The sequence below is a fragment of the Puma concolor genome, chromosome A2 (genome assembly GCF_028749965.1).
Source record: "Puma concolor isolate L17-30 chromosome A2, mPumCon1.1.hap2, whole genome shotgun sequence".
In the NCBI taxonomy this organism is placed as follows: Eukaryota; Metazoa; Chordata; class Mammalia; order Carnivora; family Felidae; genus Puma; species Puma concolor.
In genome coordinates this window covers 65,308,051-65,329,974 of record NC_141668.1, presented here as the reverse complement: position 1 = coordinate 65,329,974, position 21,924 = coordinate 65,308,051, and the positions used below count along the sequence as shown (strand labels likewise).

Sequence of the window (21,924 nt, the reverse complement as noted above, 5' to 3'; positions counted from 1 at the left end):
CTATCACAGCTCTGAAGATGGTTGCCTGAGGAAAAAGCTGTATATCCATTCATTTAGATATTCTCAACTCTATCCCTGGGTTATCTCACTTATACATAGCAGAGACCTATAAATCTGTACTATATCACATCAACCCCCACTGATTTGCCTTTCCCGAGTTACACTCTCATACTTAAGTTAATGGCCTACGTTGAGGAAAACTGCTTTAAGAAAAAGCTTCCGTAAAAAATTCATTGTGGTATTTATTATAAAAATGTTAATGAGGGTATAATTTAATACAGTTACAATGTCCTCTTTATGAAGGTCTACTGGTGAATTTTCTTTCTGACTCTAAAACCAGAGATTGTTGAGTTTTTCCTTTACAAATGCTTTCTAGGGGCGCCTGGGTGGCGCAGTCGGTTAAGCGTCCGACTTCAGCCAGGTCACGATCTCGCGGTCCGTGAGTTCGAGCCCCGCGTCGGGCTCTGGGCTGATGGCTCAGAGCCTGGAGCCTGTTTCCGATTCCGTGTCTCCCTCTCTCTCTGCCCCTCCCCCGTTCATGCTCTGTCTCTCTCCGTCCCAAAAATAAATAAACGTTGAAAAAAAAAATTAAAAAAAAAAAAAAAACAAATGCTTTCTATTGTCTAATGGACACTGAGAAGCTCAGAATTAATGTAGCATTCCTCTTTGCATGGACTCTTATGAGCTTAGAGCCAAAACGTGTGGTCCTACATTAAGAGAATCACTGCATCTTATGGCATGTATTTTGTACATTATCATTATTATATTCATGATTGGCTTGATATTCTCTTTCTACTAGCATTATTCTTTTGCCCCACATTACTTATCCATTTATCCCGCAAAGTCACTTTATCTCCTTTTATTGTACGTACTTAGATAAAACAACGTGGGGCATAGGTAAGTATTAAAAACCACATATTGAATGCAGGAGACTTCTTTTCTAAATGTGCACAAAATAAAAGCTACTTGATGAATTCAAGTCACTCCCGAGCCATCAATATGAGTTATTTTCCCATAAAGAATATCTACTATGGGGAAATCTACATATTTTTATAGAAGACAATCATTACCTCTCTAAAGCATACCACACACAGCACAAATGCATATTGTTCATGTGAAAATATTGACTGTAATTCATAGCCAGGAGCTGCAGGCTTGCTTCTGACAGTGGAGAAAGTCTGGGATGAAGAATAGATCATACCAGGTGACTGGACACAAAACAGTAAAGGTACCTATTCTGTTGGACCATATGAAATTGTCACTAGTCTACGGATCTTGACCTACAAAGACAGCAATTTCGTATGATTCAATATAATACTGGTTCAAATAACCATTGACAAGAATCCCACTGACCTTACAGAACAATCTCAGGAATAAACTTCTTGAGTTGAATCCTAAAAAGGGCTTAAACTATGCTTAGTTTTCCTTCAGTTTTCTGTTATTAGAGGCGGATGTCTATGGCATTTTTATTTATTTTATTTTTATGAAAGAGAAATCATCGGATAATACAATGCACTTACTTCTGTGATTTTGGTAAAGTTGTAGACAGTGACTATACCCAGTCATTTACTCTGAAGCAAATTCACAGGGCAGGGGAGTATTACTAGATAGAGTTTAGACTCTGGAGTAAAAACAAAACAAAACAAAACAAAACAAAACATTGGCTTTGAGTTCATCTTCTGTCACTTACTGTCTTAGTATGCCTAAGAAAATTAACCTCCAATTATCCAATTAGTCATATATTAATGGGAAGACATTATTTATCACAACATGTTAGTTTCTTTTCTTACTCCTGTGCTATGGATATTTGGAAGAGAGAAATGGATCAACAGCTTTCTTAAAGAAAAACATGATTTTATTTTCAAAGTACTTTTAGAAATTCCTCATGAAGAAAGAACTTAATTGATCCAAGCCTTTTTAACCAGACCTACCTGAGAACATGTGAAACTATGGCTTTTCTAAAAAAATTCTTTTTTTCTCCATCTCATCATTAATATTATTTGGAAGGGAAGAGTTAAGTTCTCCAGGGCATCACTCTGCCTAATCAAATGGTGTTTTAGATGCCTTGGAATCCTGGGTAACATTTGGGGCCATTGGACCAGTGTGGCATACTCGGGGTGAGCAATGGTGAAAGTGTTCTTTTTAGAGCAACCAAAAAATTCCTGGGTTCTTGTAAGCATTTCCTCCAGAATCCTGGAGCAGTAGAGTGCTGTTTAAATTTCTCCAGGATTCAGTGTCACAAATCAAGAGCAGCTGTAATTATTCCGACTCTCATAACTCCAGAAATAAAATTTGTTGTATTTCTTTTTAGTTTGGATTAGTGCAAATAAAGCCCTCTGTTTCCAAGAAAGGAGCAATTTCATCTATAATGTAAGTACCACAGGATCTTGGGATGTATTATAAAGAGAATGCACGAATTACACATCCTGTGCTACATTTCTCAACTAGCAAGGCAAGTATCCAATTGGGCTTTTACTACATGTAAAAGGTTCAGAGTAAAACTGTTTTAAAAATTCCTCCCTTTTCCTCAATTGAACCAGAAAAGTAAACACATAAACAAAAGCAATTAATATTCATTTTGGCAAAGTCTCACGCTAGGATGTGTTTTACATATATTCTCCTTAGGCCTTTGCAGAGGAAAGGAAAACAAAGGAGGAACAGAATGAAGTTGGTGAGACATAGAGATGAATCTGAAATGAAACTCTATGAATTAGATGTCCAGGAAGTAAACATCCTCTGAGGGTTTTCCCCTTCTTAAAAATATTTCTAAATGACACAATCAGCCAATGTACCCAGACCTCTGGTAGAATTATTTATTTAATACTAAAATTTAGGAGGGGAAAAACACTACACCCTCCTCAGAAGCTTAAAATCTCAGGAAGTTGGCATATTCATGAAGTGATTGTAAAATAATAGAGTTATATGTAATCAAGTGGTAAATTATAAATACAGAACAAGAAGGCTATAGGCTTTGGGTGGAGAAAAATCACTGAGGTCTTACAGTGTGAAAAAGATGATCTGAAATAGGAGGACATATTTGGAGAGTTTGGGGACAATGGCTGAAGGGATTTTAATGGAGAAAATAGAGGAGCACCAAGAAACAAGGAGCAACAATGCCAACTGGTCTCTGCTGCAACAGACAGGAAAACCCTGGCCTTGAGAAAGTCCTTGTGTATAAGCAGATACAGCACAGACTGACACTTAGAACATGTAGCTTTGTTTGATCAGTAGCAAAAATGTGAAACTGTGAAGTAAATTAAATGCATGTAAGAATATGGATGGCTACTTTGAGTTCTTGAATTGTGCTCAATATACAATTTTTTTCACAGATTTCTGGACCCAATAAGAGGCCTTTTTAGTGGATTCCAGGTTAATAATATAACAATATGGATCCTGTATTTCGAGTGGATTTTTGTGTGCAATAAACGGTGAAATCTTTCCAAGATGAATCTGTTGTCATGGCTTCCTTTTCCCACTGCTATTCTCCCTGGTTTATTTCCCTTTTTATTGCCCATTGCTTTTAGAAGGAATAAATATTAATGAGTTCCACAATGTAGTTTGTACTCCTCTGTTAACATTGGTGAGAGTAGCTACTCCCTACTGAGCAATCATCAGCAAGGCAGGCAATAGCCAGCCACAAACCATTTCTTTTACATTCTTAGAGAGCAGGAGTGTGCCTTGGAAAACATGCTATTCATTCACCAGTGCGCATCCCTGAGTGCTTGTTTCAAAATTCCTTCTGGTGCTATCATTCATCTACAACAGACTCTCAGGGAAGTAAGTGCTTAAGGGTTACAAAAAGCACATGTACTACAGTCACTTGACACTATCAGGTTATGTGACATTTTATCCACCATCTTTCTTTCATTAACGGAAGGACCTTTACTAATAGCTATGGTTTCATTCCATCTGGGTTTATAGGGATGAAGATAAAACAGTATCTTAGATGCTCTTCCTCTCCAATTTCCTAGCTTAACTGCTGGCAAGGTATAGCGGTTTTCTAAAGATCTGTAGCTTGGGAACCCCAAGCTAGGGCTTGGTGAGTGAAAATAAGACCAGTATTAGAACTAAAAGTTCTATTTCACTTCTGAGGGCACAGTGACTTTTCCCACTCTTTCCTTGCCAGTCTGACCTCAGAAATGTGGAAAACCCGTTTTCTAGACATATATGCCTTTGTTTCTGTGTCTCATCTTAAAAGTACTGATTCTCTTTGGCTCCACTAGAGGTCAAAAGCTTATGCTAGAATTTGGGACAGATTTATTCAGAAGTCTTAAAGCTTCAGGTTCAGGTCCTTCTCATGCACAGTCCCTTTCTGGGGCCTTGGCAGAGATCTTAGTGATTTTGTATTTAGAATTTTGCATTTTTTTGGGGCGCCTGGGTGGCGCAGTCGGTTAAGCGTCCGACTTCAGCCAGGTCACGATCTCGCGCTCCGTGAGTTCGAGCCCCGCGTCAGGCTCTGGGCTGATGGCTCAGAGCCTGGAGCCTGTTTCCGATTCTGTGTCTCCCTCTCTCTCTGCCCCTCCCCCGTTCATGCTCTGTCTCTCTCTGTCCCAAAAATAAATAAAACGTTGAAAAAAAAAAATTTAGAATTTTGCATTTTTTAAAAAAAATAATAAGCGACCCTTAAATTATATAAACTTTGGGGCTTAGAAAACCAGGAGCTTTCCTGACCCTATCCTAGCCTCTTATATAGCTTTAGAAAGCCTTTTAAAAGGGCTCTCATCGGCTTTATAGTAAAATAAACTCCTGATTATAATCATAATGGTGCTTATAAAATAGAGGGAGATTTCTAAACTCATTCCAGACTTATAGAATCACTATCTCAGGGGATAATACCCAGGTGATAATATGCATTTTCTTAAAACATCCAGGTGATACTTAAACTGTATTCTGAGAATATATATGTCTTGGAAAAATCATTCACCCAAGGAATAAGGGTAAAGGTTCTTTATTAAGGATGGACCATGGTTGTAATGTACTTTCAGAGCTTAGTTGAAGTCTCAAACTGGTATATTTGTAGAAGTTTCTCCATGTTAGCCTTACGAAGCGACAGTTCTGAAAATCCAGTAAGCAAAACTATAGTGACAAGGCTACTTACTATGAAGCTATAAGCTCCCTGAGGACAGGCATCAAGTCCACTTTTGTTTTAAAACATTCTATCTTCAACGTCTATCTTCAGTGATGCAATTTAATAATTGTTCAATAAGTAATTATGGAGTGAATGAAGGAATATCAATAAGATATCCAAATTTGTAGCACTTCATCAATCAGACTGTGATTGATGTTCAGAAGAGTAACATTTGGGAGAATAGACACAGGATGAGTTTAACATTAAGTCACTGATTCCAACTGTTTGTTCCCCACACTAAGCACTTAATCATTGCAGGAACCACATAATTAACAGTGTCTTAATAAATTCAATCAATATTGTCACTGTCATCATATCATCATTATGACTATTGTTTTCTTTTAGACTGAGCATTTGGGACTTAAGTTTTGGTATGTGTAAGTATTCCATTAGACTTCACACTCCTTTAGAAATTCCGGTGTTTATAGTCTATTAACATCTTTTTGTGTCAAAATTTATTTTCCAATATTTTATCCTTGTTAGCTTAATATTACTCACATATTTTATCACCATACCATCTATGACTCTGTTCAAGACACCAAGATAGGTAATAATACATTTTGTCTTCTCTAGGTAATAATTCCCTTGTCATTATTACCTTTGCCTAGGTAATAATGCCCATGTCATTCATCTTTCCCATTACAAACTGGGAGAAACGAATGACAAAAAGGGAGATAGGTTTGACATATAGGTACTCATGAATTTTCAATGTTTCTCTCCTTCAATTTTAAAAGTTTGCAATCACATTCATACTTCATTGAACAATACCACTTTAGCAATGTAATTTTTATGGAGTTTTATGTTACTGGAGATTATTCTTCACTCTAAAAATACTAGAGAAAGTTCTGGACATTTTTTAATTATCCAAGAAAATTTCCCATCAAATGCCATTTAATGGATTAAACCAATCTTCTGAATAGTTTTGACACTGCAAACATATATAATTTAAGTAAATCTCATGTTATTTCCTTGATAAAATAAAAATTTCAGCTGCACTTTATAGACACAGAAGGCATTACCGCCTGAGAAATACATCATGTGTCATTTGTGTGTTTACATATTTGCCAGAAATGGTGAATGTGTGGACTGATTAATCTATACTCTTAGTTTGAGAACTATAAACACTCATAATACTGATCAATGCTCTCAAAGAAACAGTAATAATTAAAACAAAATAATTTCCTGTAAAAGCTTTTGACTCTGACATATAGAAGTTATATTTGTAGATTTTTAGTCTTCTTTATCTGGTATTAATTAGATCTCTAGGAAGCAAATGAGTTTTATCTTATTTAGCAGTTGTGTTGAATTGATTTTTATTTAGTACCTTTTATTTCCTGTTGGATTGGAAAAAATACATCTTATATGATTATACAAATATAGTATTAATAATTATAGTTTATTTTGATAATTATTCTTACATTTTTAACATGCATAATGACTTAATATATAAGGGTGATCAAATCTGTCCCCTTTCCCGAACAATATATTCCTTACCATTTCCTCCTGTCATATATAACTGTTGCTCATTAAGAATATAGTGTTTTAGTCATGTATAATATTGCTTCATCATATCTATACTTAAGTTACCCAGATGTTTATCAAATTCTTTGCACATCTTGACTTCTTCTCTTGCTGATTTCAATTTCCTTCATCTTAAACATTATCACTTAGGAACTTTTTCAGTGACGGTTTCACAGAGGTCAACTTTTTCACTTCTGTCTTAATTTTGCCCATAGTTTTTGATGGTAGGTAGTTTTTAATGGTAGGATAAATAATTCTAAATTGACATTTATTTCCCTCTCAGTACTTTTAAAATATCATTTTTGTTATTTTGCCATTTTTTCAGCTGTTGAGAATTTCACTGTTGATATATTAATTCCTTTTTGGTTAATTTTTGTCCTTTTCTTTATTCCTTTTACTTTGTCCTTACAGAACTACCTTATAGTTGATGAACTGAAATCTCACTACTCTATATTTAAGTGTATCAATATCCTGTTTGAAAGCTGTCTCTATTCATTCTGTACATTTTGTCTTTCAACAAATCTAGAAAATTCTCTCATGTCTTCTATTAATTTTTTCATTCTGAACCTTCTTGTTTAATTCTGCATGACTTAGCTCACTTTTATTCTTAATTTCTATTTTCAGTGTTCCTTTTTGATTAACTTCCTTACATTTGTCTTGAGTTTATTAATAACTGTTTAGCTCAATCTGTCTAATCTACCTATTTATTTCCAGTAAAAGCACTTTTAAATTCTAGAATTTCTTTTTTGTTCTTTTAAAAAAAATCTGGTCTTTTTTTTGTGTGTGATTCATTATATTTAATGTTTTAATTTTCCCTTTACATCTTTAGTAAGTTCTAGCATATATCTTTTATGGTGTCTATCTGCTATCTCCATTATTTCCAACGTTGTGAGTCTAATCTTAATGTTTGTTAGGTATTTTAAATCCTGTTTAAAATGGATTATTTTTGGGGTGCCTGGGTGGCGCAGTCGGTTAAGCGTCCGACTTCAGCCAGGTCACGATCTTGAGGTCTGTGAGTTCGAGCCCCGCGTTGGGCTCTGGGCTGATGGCTCAGAGCCTGGAGCCTGTTTCTGATTCTGTGTCTCCCTCTCTCTCTGTTCCTCCCCCGTTCATGCTCTGTCTCTCTCTGTCCCAAAAATAAATAAACGTTGAAAAAAAAAATAAAATGGATTATTTTTTCTTTGTGTAGTTTGCAGCTTTGAATGGCACATTTTATCTGGGGAAACTCTGTGGCTTAGGTTAAGGTATTCATTCCTTCAAAGATTTTGCTTTTGCTTATGTTAGGCAACTCAGTAGTACCATTTGTCATGCTATTTCTTTCTTTCTTTTTTTTAGTGTATATTTATTTTTGAGAGACAGAGAGAGAGAGAGAGAGAATGAGTGGGGGGAGGGGCAGAGAGAGAGGGAGACACAGAATCTGAAGAAGGCTCCAGGCTCCAAACTGTAAGCACAGAGCCCGACGCGGGGCTTAGACCCATGATCAATGAGATCATGACCTGAGCCGAAGTCGGACTCTTGACCACTGAGCTACCCAGGCACCCCTGCCTGATGCTATTTCTTATATTAGTTTCTCAGTTTGGTGGTCTTTGGATTCATGGAAGTTCCATAAATTTGAAACTAAATTAATTAATATGAGTACAGACCCTTACGTGGAGTTCATAGGAAAGTTTTGTTCTTGCCCTGACTTCAAACTAAGGCTGAGGCTGACCTGCCTCCTTGTCCTCTCCCTCTCTAGGTAACTTGAGTTCACTCATTCGTTGCCACTATCACTCTTTGAGGTTGAAAAAGTAAAGCAGTATTTCCATTTTCACTCTCTTTCTCTGGCTAAAAGTTTTATGTCATACCCATTATAGACTTCATTCCTTCTCGATTCCCACAGTGTGTAACCCTCCTCCTGCAGGTACAATTACCACACAGGGCAACACGGAGAGCATCAGTTCAGTCTTCCTGGTTCGTTTTGAAAAATCATTTAGTTAATCAAGACCTCAGTTCTGCTCTTAAAAGCATTTAAAGCAATATCGTACCCTGTCTGTCTAGGTGTTTTGTAAGGGATGATTTTCAGCTTTTCTAATCTTCTATAATAGGTATTTTTAGGCAAATAAAATTAAATAATATACATAAGGCCAAGCAGAAAAGAAATGAGGCTTCCTGGTTATTTGCATAGGGTTCTTTTGAAAGTTGCCTTAAGATGAAATTGAGAGTTTGTAAAGTTTTGTATGAAACTAGAAAAGAGAATAAGATATATAAAACATGTGCTCTTGAACGAGTGCCCACACAGAAGCACAGTGCAAGAATTTTGACTCTTTTCATTTGATCTAACAACTAGATCATGCTTCCTCTATTCAAAGTCAGAGGCATGAATAATTATTTATTCAGGGATGAAGGGTGTATATGAATAGAGCCCCTTGCTAAAATCAAGAGTTTTTAAAAGTATTTTTGAAATGTTCAAGAAATAATTTTCAGACAAATTGTAAGAGCCATTCACAAAGGGGAGAGTAAACATATCAAACAACAAATGTTTATTAAATAACAACTAAGTTAAAGGCATTATAAGCCCTGTTTTCATGTTTACATGGCTTACAATCTGTTACATATATGTGTATATATATGTATATATGTGTGTGTGTGTATACAAATATATATATATATTATATATATATATTATATATATATATATATATATATTATATATATATAATATATATATATGTTTTTGGTTGGATACTTCCTGCTATCTCTATCTCATTAGTAAGCTCTTCCTCTACTAAAAATTCTAAATTACCTTGGGGGTAGACCATTGACCAACTTAATCTAGTTCCCAGCATGTAAGTTTTTATTAGCTTCTATTCCAGGGGCTGACATCTCTTGGCATCTCACTTCTATTTTGTAATCTACTCATCACAAATTTCATAGGTTTAACAGCCCTTCTCTCCCACAAAATATCCTAGAAGTAATTTCCAAGAAATATCTGACTTTTTTCAAGGATTTCCTATGTTTTAATTATTCTATAATTATACCACAGTGCTTTTTACATCCCCCTGCAACTGTGAAGGCTGTCTTCAAAAGGGAGTCCTGGTGTTATTTTGTTCCTGTTTCATTTACCTTATTTTTTTTTTTTTTTAAATTTTTTTTTTTCAACGTTTTTTATTTTTGGGACAGAGAGAGACAGAGCATGAACGGGGGAGGGGCAGAGAGAGAGGGAGACACAGAATCGGAAACAGGCTCCAGACTCTGAGCCATCAGCCCAGAGCCTGACGCGGAGCTCGAACTCACGGACCGCGAGATCGTGACCTGGCTGAAGTCGGACTCTTAACCGACTGCGCCACCCAGGCGCCCCTCATTTACCTTATTGAGCTTAGGAGAGGAGCACCTGGGTGGCTCAGTCAGTTAAGCGTTGGACTTCAGCTCAGGTCGTCACCTCACGGTTTGTGGGTTTGACCCCTGCATCAGGCTTTATGTTGTCAGCACAGAGCCAGCTTTGTAACCTCTGCCCCTGCCTCTCTCTGCCCCTACCCACCCCTCTTTCTCTCTCAAAAATAAATAAACATTAAAATTTTTTTAAAAGATTAGTAGAGCTCAAAGTGGTGTGCTTAGAAATAGGACAAATTTTGAAAAGTGCTCCTACTGTCAATTTATCTCAACAGAAGCATTCATAACCAAATTTTATATATCTGTGTATATAATTATGGTATCCTAGTGACCATTTAAAGTTGGTAAATTTTAACATCTTTTTATGTTCTTCTATAATTTTAACATCTACACAAAGATGTTATAGAAAGTCAAGAAACATGAAAGCACTTCTATCTGAGGGGTCCGCCTGGACACATTTCTAGATACAGAGAAAGCAAAAGTAAACCACTGTGTTTCCTAGATCAGTTGAGGATTATATAAGGAAATGTACAGAGAACGTCTGATACATATTTCTGATCGAAATGGCATGTAAAATGTTCTCACCTACCTGTTATTTCAAAAGTGATGGATAGGAAAGGTGCAGCACTAGACTTCGACGTACTCTGATATTTACTTTCTGAAATAACAGGGAAATGGCACCATAAGCATTGTATTTCTCTTTTTTTTTTCAAATCAGCTTTGACCAAAGTGGGCTACTTTGTGGAAACTGTGGATAAACAGCTACAATTATAAATAGTGTGCATTCCATTTAGAGATGGTGACTATTTTATTCTCCTTATTTCTTTGCAGAACATGGGAAATTATGAACTCCTTCTTCATCTTTCTGTCTACCCATTCATAGTTCAACCACCTTCCTGCCATCCATCTTTCCATCGATCGTCCAAACTTTCTGCTGGTTTATCTTATTATATGTCATCATACAGGCTCATTATCCAGGCTGTTTTTCTTAATAGCCTCCAAGCCCACACACCTTATCCAGAGTTCATTGTGGACTTTTCAATCTATTTTCTACAAAATAATGTTCTAACGTTTCCTATAATATATATCATGAAAGCTTCATGGTGCTTTAGAACCAATACTCTTGGGTTCCTTCATTTAAAAACATGTTCAATCTGTATTAAAAGAATGTCTTGAATTATAGAGTTAAAATCTACTTTCATTTCACTCTGAGCTCTTTAAAAAATCAATTCATGTTTATGTATCCAATGATAAGCAACATTTTCATCAGTTTTCTAGCTACTGCTAACCTCCCCATGGGCAAAGCCTCTTCCTGTCATATTCTCATAAGGGTCAATTTCATGCCAGCATAAGCTGGACACTGTTCACAGCCTGCTGGAATTCCGATCAGCCCGCTGAACAGAACCTGCCCAGGGTTTTACTACTAACTCTTCTCAGTAGAAAACTTGTCAAACCTTTCTTCTAAAGAAGTGGAAATTTTGCTCACCTGAAATACTGTAGGACAAATGTTGTCAAGATTGGGAGGGTTACCTATGGCCTGTGGCAATACATGAATAAGATATGGATGGTCTCCAATATCAAGTAGATATATTTTCCCAATTATCTATAGGTACTATCAGCAACTTCATAAATATTCCGATGGTATAATTCAATGGGCACAAATAAGGTGCGAAGTTGCAAATATAATACATTATACTTTGTGTGTACTTTAATAAGATACATTTTGATTTTCTGGAAATTAAATATATTAGCTGAAGGGAGGAGAATTTTTTATAGCCTGGTGTGTGTGAGTCTATTAATAGTAGTGAATACACGAATGAATAAAGTTATTTAATGTGGCCCTGTCCTTGTGGTAAGGTGGATATTACCATTCCTCTGTGTAATGTGATGTGCCAAGATAATAAAGGAATTTTATGTGAACTTCACATCACTTGTTTTCAGTATTTTTACATCAGGAAACTTCATTTTGAGTTTAAGTATTTTACTTCAGGTTAAGGTATCTTTTAATAACTTTGTTACATGTGGAAAGAAGACATTTGTTCAGAGAACACATGGTGCAAATCTGCAAACAGTGTAGACTGCGTTCTTCGTATTAAGCATAATACAAACTGCTCTTGGGGCAGGTTGTTCATGATTATACAATCAGGATTACTTGAGATCAGTACTTTCTTTTTAGGACTCATTGAAGGAGTGATTTGGAGGACTTTCCCTCTCTTTTACAAAGTAAGCTTTCATTCTTTGGTATTTATTGGAAGAAAACAGAATGTGAACAATCCTCACAGCCCACAGCCTAATTGTTCTCCATCCACACACATGTACAGTCTTACACATCACCCTTGGGATGCTGGCATATTGAATAAATTTCCCAGTGGGAAATGGTAAGTGCTTCTGGGGAGAAATTCATATAGTCTAAGTTCTGAGAAAAAAAAAAAGCTGCAACTTTTAGGGAGGATTAACTGTCTTTAAAAAGACTACATAAGGTTTATTAGTATTCTTGGTATTTGAAATGAAATGACACAAATTACCAAATTATTCATGTTACATACATATATGATTAATATTAATTTTAGGCAAATTGATTATTTCCATATCCATGGATCATTGCTTTGGCATTTGCTTTACTCCAACACATACATCTTAACGACAATGTTCTTTTTGTTTCCCTTTTTCTCTGTGACTTTTTGGTGCTCTGCCATGCTTTTGGCAGTGATAGGGAGACTCCATGGCAAAATGGTTAAAAAAAAAAAAATCCCACCCAGTTGCAATTCAGAATTCTGAAGGATCTTTTGAAAGTAATAACCCACAGGACATAACTGACATTCAGAAACTAAAATCTGATCTACCTCTAGCAATGAAATTATACTACTCTGAAAGGACTGCTATAATAAATCCACCTAACAGTGTTAGAAATGTGGCCATTAAAATGGCCAAGAAAATATTAATGTACTAACATTACATGTTTTACGCTACTTTCTTACAACCTCAAGAAACATTAGTAGTAAAATGTATCCCTAGGCTAGATTCCTAAATGAGTTGGGTGACATACTATGTAAAGTTAGTGGATACAAAACAATTAAATTGTGCAAGTTGCAAATGCACAACTTCAGTGCTTATTTTCCACGAATTGCTGGTCATTGGTGCCACTAATTTTGGGGGGAGGCAGAGGAGTCCTCTCTTCTGTTTTTTTTTTTTAACACTCATTTCTCTTGGTTCTTTCCCTTCTCTTCTGAGCATCCTTCAACAGATTTCTTCTCTGAAAATTCTCCTATTTTGGGTCTTTATCCTTATTCTTTTCCCTTTCCAACCAACATATTTGCTGGGGAATACTACCCTATCCTATTTACAACTTGCCAAATACAACATACTCATCTTTTTTGGCAAGATTTCTCATTGGCTTTTGCTTGTCTTCACCCATAGGTTTTAATACATGCTGTCCTCTCTGCCTGGAATAAACTTCTTGCATTCCTGATCCACTTCCTGTGTGGGAGGTGTGTGTCATCACTCAGCTGTAGTGCCACTTCCACTATGTTTCTGTTTCTCTTCTACCGCCCCCCCCCCAGATATTCTAAACTCAAGTTGTAATGCATTTCATACTGTATTATACCTATTGGTTTGTGTGCCCTCATGATAACCATGAGCACTTTCCTGACACAAATTTTGTATCGATATTTCCATCCATATCACCTCATACAATTTTTGAAACTCTATTGGCAACTAATAGATATTTATTTAATGGACTAATGATAGAAATCCTGCTCTTCTCAGGTAGAGGGAAGGTAAGAAGGTCTGCCTATAACATTGCTTAAAAACATTCATATGTGTAGGGAGTTAAGAGCAATTAATTGAATACAAACTTAATCTAATAATTATTAGAATTGTAGAGTAATATTAATATATAATAGTATATACTTTTAGCCTTGACCATCTTGAACTCACTTATCCTTTCGCACACTAAGCATATCTCGTCCCCAAATTGAGATTTAAACAACAAAAAAGGTTCTAAGACAGGTTTTCCAAATCAAAGCGTTTAATCAAGAGTTTTTTTAAAAAGTCATGTCATTACTATTTTTAAATATTTATTTATTTGTTGAGAAAGGGAGAGGGAGAGAGAGAGATGTGAGGGGGAGGGGCAGAGAGAGACAGAGAGAGTGAGAATCTCAATCAGGCTCCATGCTGTCAGTGCAGAGCCAGACAGGGGGCTCGAACTCATGAACCCTGAAATCATGACCTGAGTCAAAATCAAGAGTTGGATGCTTAAGTGACTGAGCTACCTATTATTTTTTTTTTTTTACTGTAGTCGTACTTTGTACTTATTCTGTATTTATTTCATGTAAATTCAAACTGAAAATTTCACTCAATACCATAATTAACCTACTATTTTTCAACCATATTACAAACAGCAAAAGGGGTTGCCATTTTACAAGCAGATTTTACATCTTATATAAGGGAACTCTAGCCTTTAAAATAAATGACCATTCTACATGTATACTTACAAGATGTTTTCTTCTGTATTTATAATTAGTTACATCTGCTAAATTTTGACTCAGAGTCTGCAGTCAGAATATTTAAAAGACTTGTCAGCAAATCAGAACTGACCAGGGACAGAATTGGATTATTACTATTTTTTTTTACAACCAAAATTTAAATTACTGTTCATCAAAGTGGATATCAGCCATGATGTGAACAGAGTTATGACTGTTCATGTTCCAGATATCTATATGTATATCTGTCTCCCTGCAGGGTGACTCCAGGCTCAGTCTGCATGTGTAAGTTGAAAAGAAGAAGATAGTTTACCTTCTCTGTCCTTGTGGGTGTTTAAGTGCGAGAGGAGGTTTTCATTGGTCTGCACGCAGTATACCTCTCGCATCTGCACCCCTCCTCCGCAGAGGGCAGTCTGGTTGCCCCGCCTCTTGTCCTGCTGACTGAGCAAAGGGTCCACCCGGCACTCAGTCCACTCTGTAGTCCTCCAGCCATACCTAAAGAAAGAAAATGCTGGCCGTGGCAACCATGTTTATTCAATAAAACTTTGCTCTGTTCTTCTTACGTATTTTTTTCTTAAAAAAAAAAATTAGTCTAAAAAACACTTTCCTCTTGAATCAACCATAGACTACTACATCTGTGGTACAGATTCAGGTTCAATTTCTTCTCCTCTATCCTCAGCAGTGCTCCATTTAAAGAGGGGTTAAATTTAGGATGATCCTGTTTTATTTGCAATTACTGGAAGTTGCTTATAAATATTTTATGAAAAGAGAGCATAATGCTGAAAACATAAAATTTTATGTTCAATTAAGCTGAACTCAGGCTGGCCCTTTCTTGATGCTTATAAACAAAGGAGGATTGAATCTGAGAATGGAAAACATTCTAAATGATGATCAACCCAAACATTTGTTTTGCCTTTAATGCATGAAAATTGCTATTTCATACTGGATCAAAATTATAAGTGTGTGTGAGGATTAAAAAATATATAACAGTTCAGAGTTTTCTCTTTATTGTGAAGAATGAGTGTTTTTCTGTAGCACTGAGAATCCCTGATGAGTGCCTGATGAATGTTGAAAGAGCTGACGTTTCTAATCAGTGGAACACAGGAAAGATGATCTGTGGTTCTAAATTAAAGCTCCAATCAACGTTAGGATGTGAAAGAAATGTTGGGGGCTTGTCAGCCCAATATGTGCTTTAAGGCAATAGCCAGGAACCATTTCCCGATGCCACTACAGATAGAAGTGATGGCATTTCCCCACCTCAAGGAAAATGGATATTCTGAAAGCACAAAGAGAATGGCTCATGTAGCACTTCGTGTCACTTTAAACAAGATGCTTCTTCGGTAATCAGATTAACAGCCAACATGGGTACAAATGGATGCACTAATGTTCATCGCAAATGGACAAAAAAAGTTAAATGGGCCTTCTGATGTCTGATCTAGGTGCTTCGCTTTGTCAATAGTAAAGTTTCATGACAGCAAACTAGACCTTCACATTCATTTTTCATTTTTAAAAGGGGGTGAACACAGCTGCAGGACTGGGGCATCACAGAACAATGCTCCTGACATATATATATTTATAAAGGAAGAATGGCATTCAGATAAATTAAAAAAAAGAAAGAAAGAAAGAAAACACGTATAAATGATGCCTTGAGTCAGAGGGTCGGGAGGGGGATGTCAAGGAAAGTGAAACCAAACAAATCATTCTTTAGGGGAGTTAAAATGAAAATTTCACTTTTTATAGAATAAAGTCCAAAAGTCGGAACATTTTTTAGGACAGTGTTTGCAAAATGGTATTTTATTTTTTCCCCACTTAGAATTTGTAAAAATCACTATTTCTCAATTCACTAATCATTTAAAATCAAATGGGTATGTGAACACGCAAGGTAGGGAGACATCACAGCATAAGCTGCCATCCTTTATTTACTCACGTGGCACAGGGGACAACTGTGTCTCCTTGAGATGCACAGGGTTCTCTTTCTTCAAGTTCTGGACACTCCTTCTCACTGCCAATAGGAAACTGCCTAATGATCCGTGTCCTGACACGAGTGCCTTTTGGGGATGCCACATCACGGCACGTGTTTGAGCAGGGACTCCATTCTGACCACTCTGACACCTGGCACTCTTTGGTGATCACACAGGACTGGAAGGTCATTGGCAGCTTCTCTTGTCGGCAGAAGCTGCAAAAGAACATTAGGATTCTCATCACAGACTAATGAGCAGTTACAAACTTTTGTCTTCTACACTCCAGAGTAAAATAAGCTCGGACATTTTTATTTCTACTTGGAGGTACAATGCCAATTTCATTGAAAATATATCAACATTTATGATGTGTAAAAGCAGTCAGACTCAAAGCTAACATTTGCATTTCCTATTTTGTAAGAGTTGTTAAGCTGTTCAGAGGAAATAGAAAATAAAGGGACTAAACAAAATTAACTGAAACTAAGCTTACCATATTGTTCATTTCACTCATTCCAGATTTGTTTTAATTCAGAAAATGAGGAACCAAGAACAGTTAACATATAATTTTCATTGTTTAGTGATTTAAATAAGCATGCCTGGCTACCTTAATACAATATTGTTTTAACAAAAAACCCCTTAAATGTAAGTTTAATATTATTAAAAAAGTTTTTTTTAAACATTTATTTATTTTTGAAGGACAGCACAGAGCCTAATGTGGGGCTCGAACCCACAAATCTTGAGATCATGACCTGAGCTGAAATTGGGTGCTCAACTGACTGAGCCACCCAGGCACCCCATAAGCTTAACACTATTTTTAATATCATTTGAAACTTTAGCTGTCATAATTTTATGATTATTCAAGTACATCAACTCTTGTAGTTCACACTTTAATATACAATATACATATGGGTATCTTAATTAGATACATCATAAGCATTAGAAATATAAATCTATTTATATATTACAGAATACACTCTAAGTAGATGTCTCATATTTACTTGTCAGTAAGGTATTTGCATTCAAACTGTTATCTCTCTACTCCTACTTGAATTAGAGGGATGCTGGGTTCTAAACTGTAATGTATACATATGAAGATGATGTTATGAATGCCAATGACTACAGGCATATGCACTTTGAGTGGTTTTCCTGGAAGTGGGTGGCCTTGTGTTGATTCTTAGTTGAACTCTTGCCCATTCTCAATAACCAATAATGCATGTTTACAAGACATGGGCAGCCTGTCGCCATGATACAGCCATCTGTTCCACTGGGAGAATGCACTGATAATTCTGTCTTGTCATTCAGGTGCTATATTTAACTATGGTAATTAACCATACCAAGAGGCAGGTCTGTTTTAATGTAACAACTCACATTCAATCTTCTTAATTCTACTGGCATGTGCATGAAAATTGCATTCCTAGGAGACAATTAGAGCTCAAAGCATCAAAGTCAATTTGTCTGAGCTGAGAGGTCTGGGAAGAAGAATCATCCAAGAATAGTGGTAAAAGAGCCCTGTGAGTCACCTCTGTTTTTCTTCTAACAACACAGAAGACCAAAACCCAATTTTTACTCAAATGGCAGGTATTGGGCATTTATGATACATTAGGTACAACACTAACAACAGAGCAAAACTTCCTCTGTAACGAGTAAGTTTTCATTCTTGCATTTATGAGTTCATTCACAAAAGTCAGGCAAACTAATGACCAAATCATGACTTCTAATGCCTCTCTTTACAAACTTCTCTGTAATTTACTCTTAGATACAATTCTTATCTTTCTTGAGATTGTTTTCATATTAACATGTATATGTTATCCTCTATGTAATACTGAGTTCATGTTTCATGTACAGGCAGAGGGATTAAAAATTCCTTTTAACCTTTTGTAGAGAATCTGACCATCAGTTAACGGCCTTTTTCAGTTGTCCTGGTAATCTGAATAAAGCTGGCAAGTCAGCTATGTTACTAGATTGTATTATTTTTTTAAAGAATTTTTTTTTTTCAACGTTTATTTATTTTTGGGACAGAGAGAGACAGAGCATGAACGGGGGAGGGGCAGAGAGAGAGGGAGACACAGAATCGGAAACAGGCTCCAGGCTCTGAGCCATCAGCCCAGAGCCTGATGCGGGGCTCGAACTCCCGGACCGCGAGATCGTAACCTGGCTGAAGTCGGACGCTTAACCGACTGCGCCACCCAGGCGCCCCTAGATTGTATTATTTATGATAAAATAACCCCTTTGGATAAATCCCATCTGCACTGGAGAAACTACAAATACCTGATAGACAGCCACCATTTTGAGCTTCCCTGAATGTGGCAACTCTAGGGAGAGGGCTTGTGTTTTTATAGCGACCTTGCAGGCTATGACAATGGGGTTGCTTCATGAGATCTCAGCTTCTGCGGATCATGAGACTTTTAAGCCAGAACAGCTGCTGGGCTTGTCTGGTGTAGAACTTTTCCTCCATGTGAGCTGTGCTTTACAGATTTCTAGGAAAATTTCCTCATTTGGAACGTCTGATCTACAATCATGTCAAGTTCCTATTCTATATCCTTCACAAAAACAGACCTGATGCCAAATGTGGCCTATGGTATAGTCTTGTGAGTCTTATATACACACAGCCTAAGTTTAACACTTCATTTGATACTCCCAACAATCCTTTTATGTGGGTACCGTTCTTATTTTCATTTTATAAGGAAAAAGTCTCCAAAAGGTTAGGAAACACCTTCAAGATCATATATCTAGCAATTAGTAGATTAAATTTTGAGCTTGGATTTTTAAAAATCAGAGCCCATTTTATTAACCATTTTTTCCCACTTCTTACATTTTAAACTGTAAATCTCAGTTTGTTAGGACAAATTCTTTAGCTGGGGCCAATGCCAAAGTTACTGGCTAACTGTCAATCAACTAGTATCACTGTTTCACTGCCCCAAGATTTGTACCATTCGTTCACTTTGTAAATGTGCTACTTGTCCTAAGGAGGAATTAGTGATTATGAAAAAGCCACAACAAATACATTTCCCTGATAAGTGTTAATTTTCAGAACAGGTCAAACATGTAAGAAATTAGTAGCATAAACAAAAAAAAAAGTTTTAAGTTCTTTTATGTTAATATGTGACAATACATTACCTATCTATCAATCTATTATCTTTCCTGTAATTTTCCAATACCCCAAACAATTATTTCAACAAACATGTATTCAGTAACTCTACTTAATACTGGGCTTTGGATATACAATCTCAAGATTAGAATAATTAAGTTGCAAGCATATAATTCTGCTTGGAGAGGCAAGAAGGCTATCTGAAGTAGCAGGTTACTATGGTGAATATTAAACAATGTATTAGAATTTGTCAGATTGAAATAAAGACAATTTATGGAGATGTGAAATAAAAGAGCCATTTGTTGGTTGGTTGGTGGGGAAAATACAGATTTTTTTTTCCTTGGCCTCACTGTAAGGAGTTTGTGTTACACAGAGGTTATAAGAGTGGAATGGAAGCCTAGACCAGATCAAGGGCAGTTATGTAGACCAGAAAAGTAATTATTGGGCGAGAGCATCACTGAAACATTTGCAGGAAAAATGACATGGTATTTGCATTTTATATAAATTTTGATGGTGATGTAGAGGGTGAAATATTAGGACACAAGATAAGAGGCAGGAAGACCATGATAATGATGATGATGTCATTGACATAATATAATGCATATATCAATAAATAGAAACATATATTGAGTGCTTACTATGTGCCAGACATTGCTCAGTCTAATAGGTGTGATCATGAACATGAGATTAATCTTCACTGAATGTCTACTATGAGCTATGTCCTGTGTTTAACTTTGCCTAAAATATCTAATGTAATCCTCAAAACCACTCTATAAGGTAAAGCATTTTTTTGTTTATTTGTTTAAGATAAGGAAATGAAATCTAAATGTCTCCTCTAGGCTCTAGGTCTAGAAAATAACCGAATTGGGATTCCATCTAAATCTTTCTGCTAACAATGTTTAGGAAGGGCACAATAAAGATAATGGCAAAAGAAATTGAAAGGAGCTACCAAGTGTAAGAAAAGAGGAGTTAGAAATCATGCAACCTGATGGATAATTGAAAGGGTTAAAAGAGAAGGAGTCATTAAATAACTTGGAAGTTTCTAACTTTGATGATCTGGTGAGCAGCATTGTGTTTCTTTGAAATGGAGAACATGGAATGAGAAGTAAGTTTCTGGCAGTTTATAAATGAGTTTAACATTAATGTCTTGATTTGATCTGGAGATTTCCAGGACATATCCAAGAGGCAGAAATGTTCAGTAGGCAGATTCAGAATTAAAGTTCAGGGTTTGGTTGAAAGTTCTGGATGGTCTGTATACTTTTAATAATCATGAGGGTATAAGAGATGAAAGCCAAGGCAATAGGAGTATATGAGGGGTCTCACATGGGGGCTCATTTTAGACCTTTGTAAGCACATTTTGTGATTGTTAGTGAGACCAAATAGGGTAGGTAACAAATGATCCATGGTTCCTAATCATGCAGCTACTATCTTGTACCATTCTCTCCTTTATTCTGGCCATGTAAAGAGTTGACTCTAAGTGCTCAGGAGAACTATACACCTTGGTTCATTATAGTTTTCATGAGAACATGCTCCTCTGGGAAAGTCAAAGGCATGGGCTATGCTTCTGCAAGGATGGCCGGGTAAAGTAACGATGGTCACTGTGACAGTTTCCTTTTCATTTACATTCAGGATAGCCCAGATGGCCAGGACTTAATGGAACAAAAGCTTGGCTTTGAGATAGAAGCAGATGTTATTTAGTATACCCTGTACCAGATAGAAAGTAATCAGATAAATATAGAAAAAAATGAAAAAGTGGAGAGAATTCAATACTTGTCTTTAAAGATACTTCATTAAGAGGACAGAGCACAGATATTTCTGATAGTTACTTCAAACTCCGATTATCCACATCTTTAACATCTTTAATTTCATGTCAACATTAAAACTGATAAGTTATAAATTTCTTTTTAATTTTATAAAGATAGTGCATGAGCAAGGGAGGAAAAGAGAGGGGGAGAGAGAGTCTTAAGCAGACTTCATGCTTAGCATGGAGCCTGACGTGGGGCTTGACCCCATAACCTTGGAATCATGACCTGAGCCAAAACCAAGAGTCAAATTCTCAACCGAATGAGCCACCCAGGCACCACTATAAATTTCATTTTTGATAATTCAAGCTATTCAAGTTAAACAAAAATAGAATTCAAAAGAATTTCAAATCTTTTTTTCCTAAAATTATTTCTGAAGGCTATTTAATAATCATAACATCTGTGAAAATATACCTTCTTTCTGAAGGTATATTCATCTCATAAAATACCACTATCATTTTTTAGCTTTGTTTAGAAACTTCCCAAGACCCTCATTTTCTCAGAATCAAATCCCAACCTTCCTTTCTGGTAACCAAAGCTCTCCATAATCTGTCACCACTTCCACTGCCCTCCCGTG

At 36.3% G+C, this 21,924-nt stretch overlaps 1 protein-coding gene across 3 annotated transcripts in view; it reads right to left on the bottom strand.

The window, feature by feature from the left end:
- Positions 1 to 21,924, bottom strand: part of THSD7A (thrombospondin type 1 domain containing 7A) — a 449,664-nt gene that overhangs the window by 212,206 nt on the left and 215,534 nt on the right. For 2 of the 3 annotated variants that reach the window (XM_086695294.1, XM_086695275.1), the window contains exons 3-5: positions 16,427 to 16,675; positions 14,813 to 14,994; positions 10,608 to 10,676 (exon numbers count right to left, since the gene is read on the bottom strand). In XM_086695294.1, coding sequence (XP_086551420.1) covers positions 10,608 to 10,676; positions 14,813 to 14,994; positions 16,427 to 16,675 — 500 coding nt within the window. The remainder of the gene's footprint in view (positions 1 to 10,607; positions 10,677 to 14,812; positions 14,995 to 16,426; positions 16,676 to 21,924) is intronic. The other variant, XM_086695285.1, reaches the window with a different exon arrangement.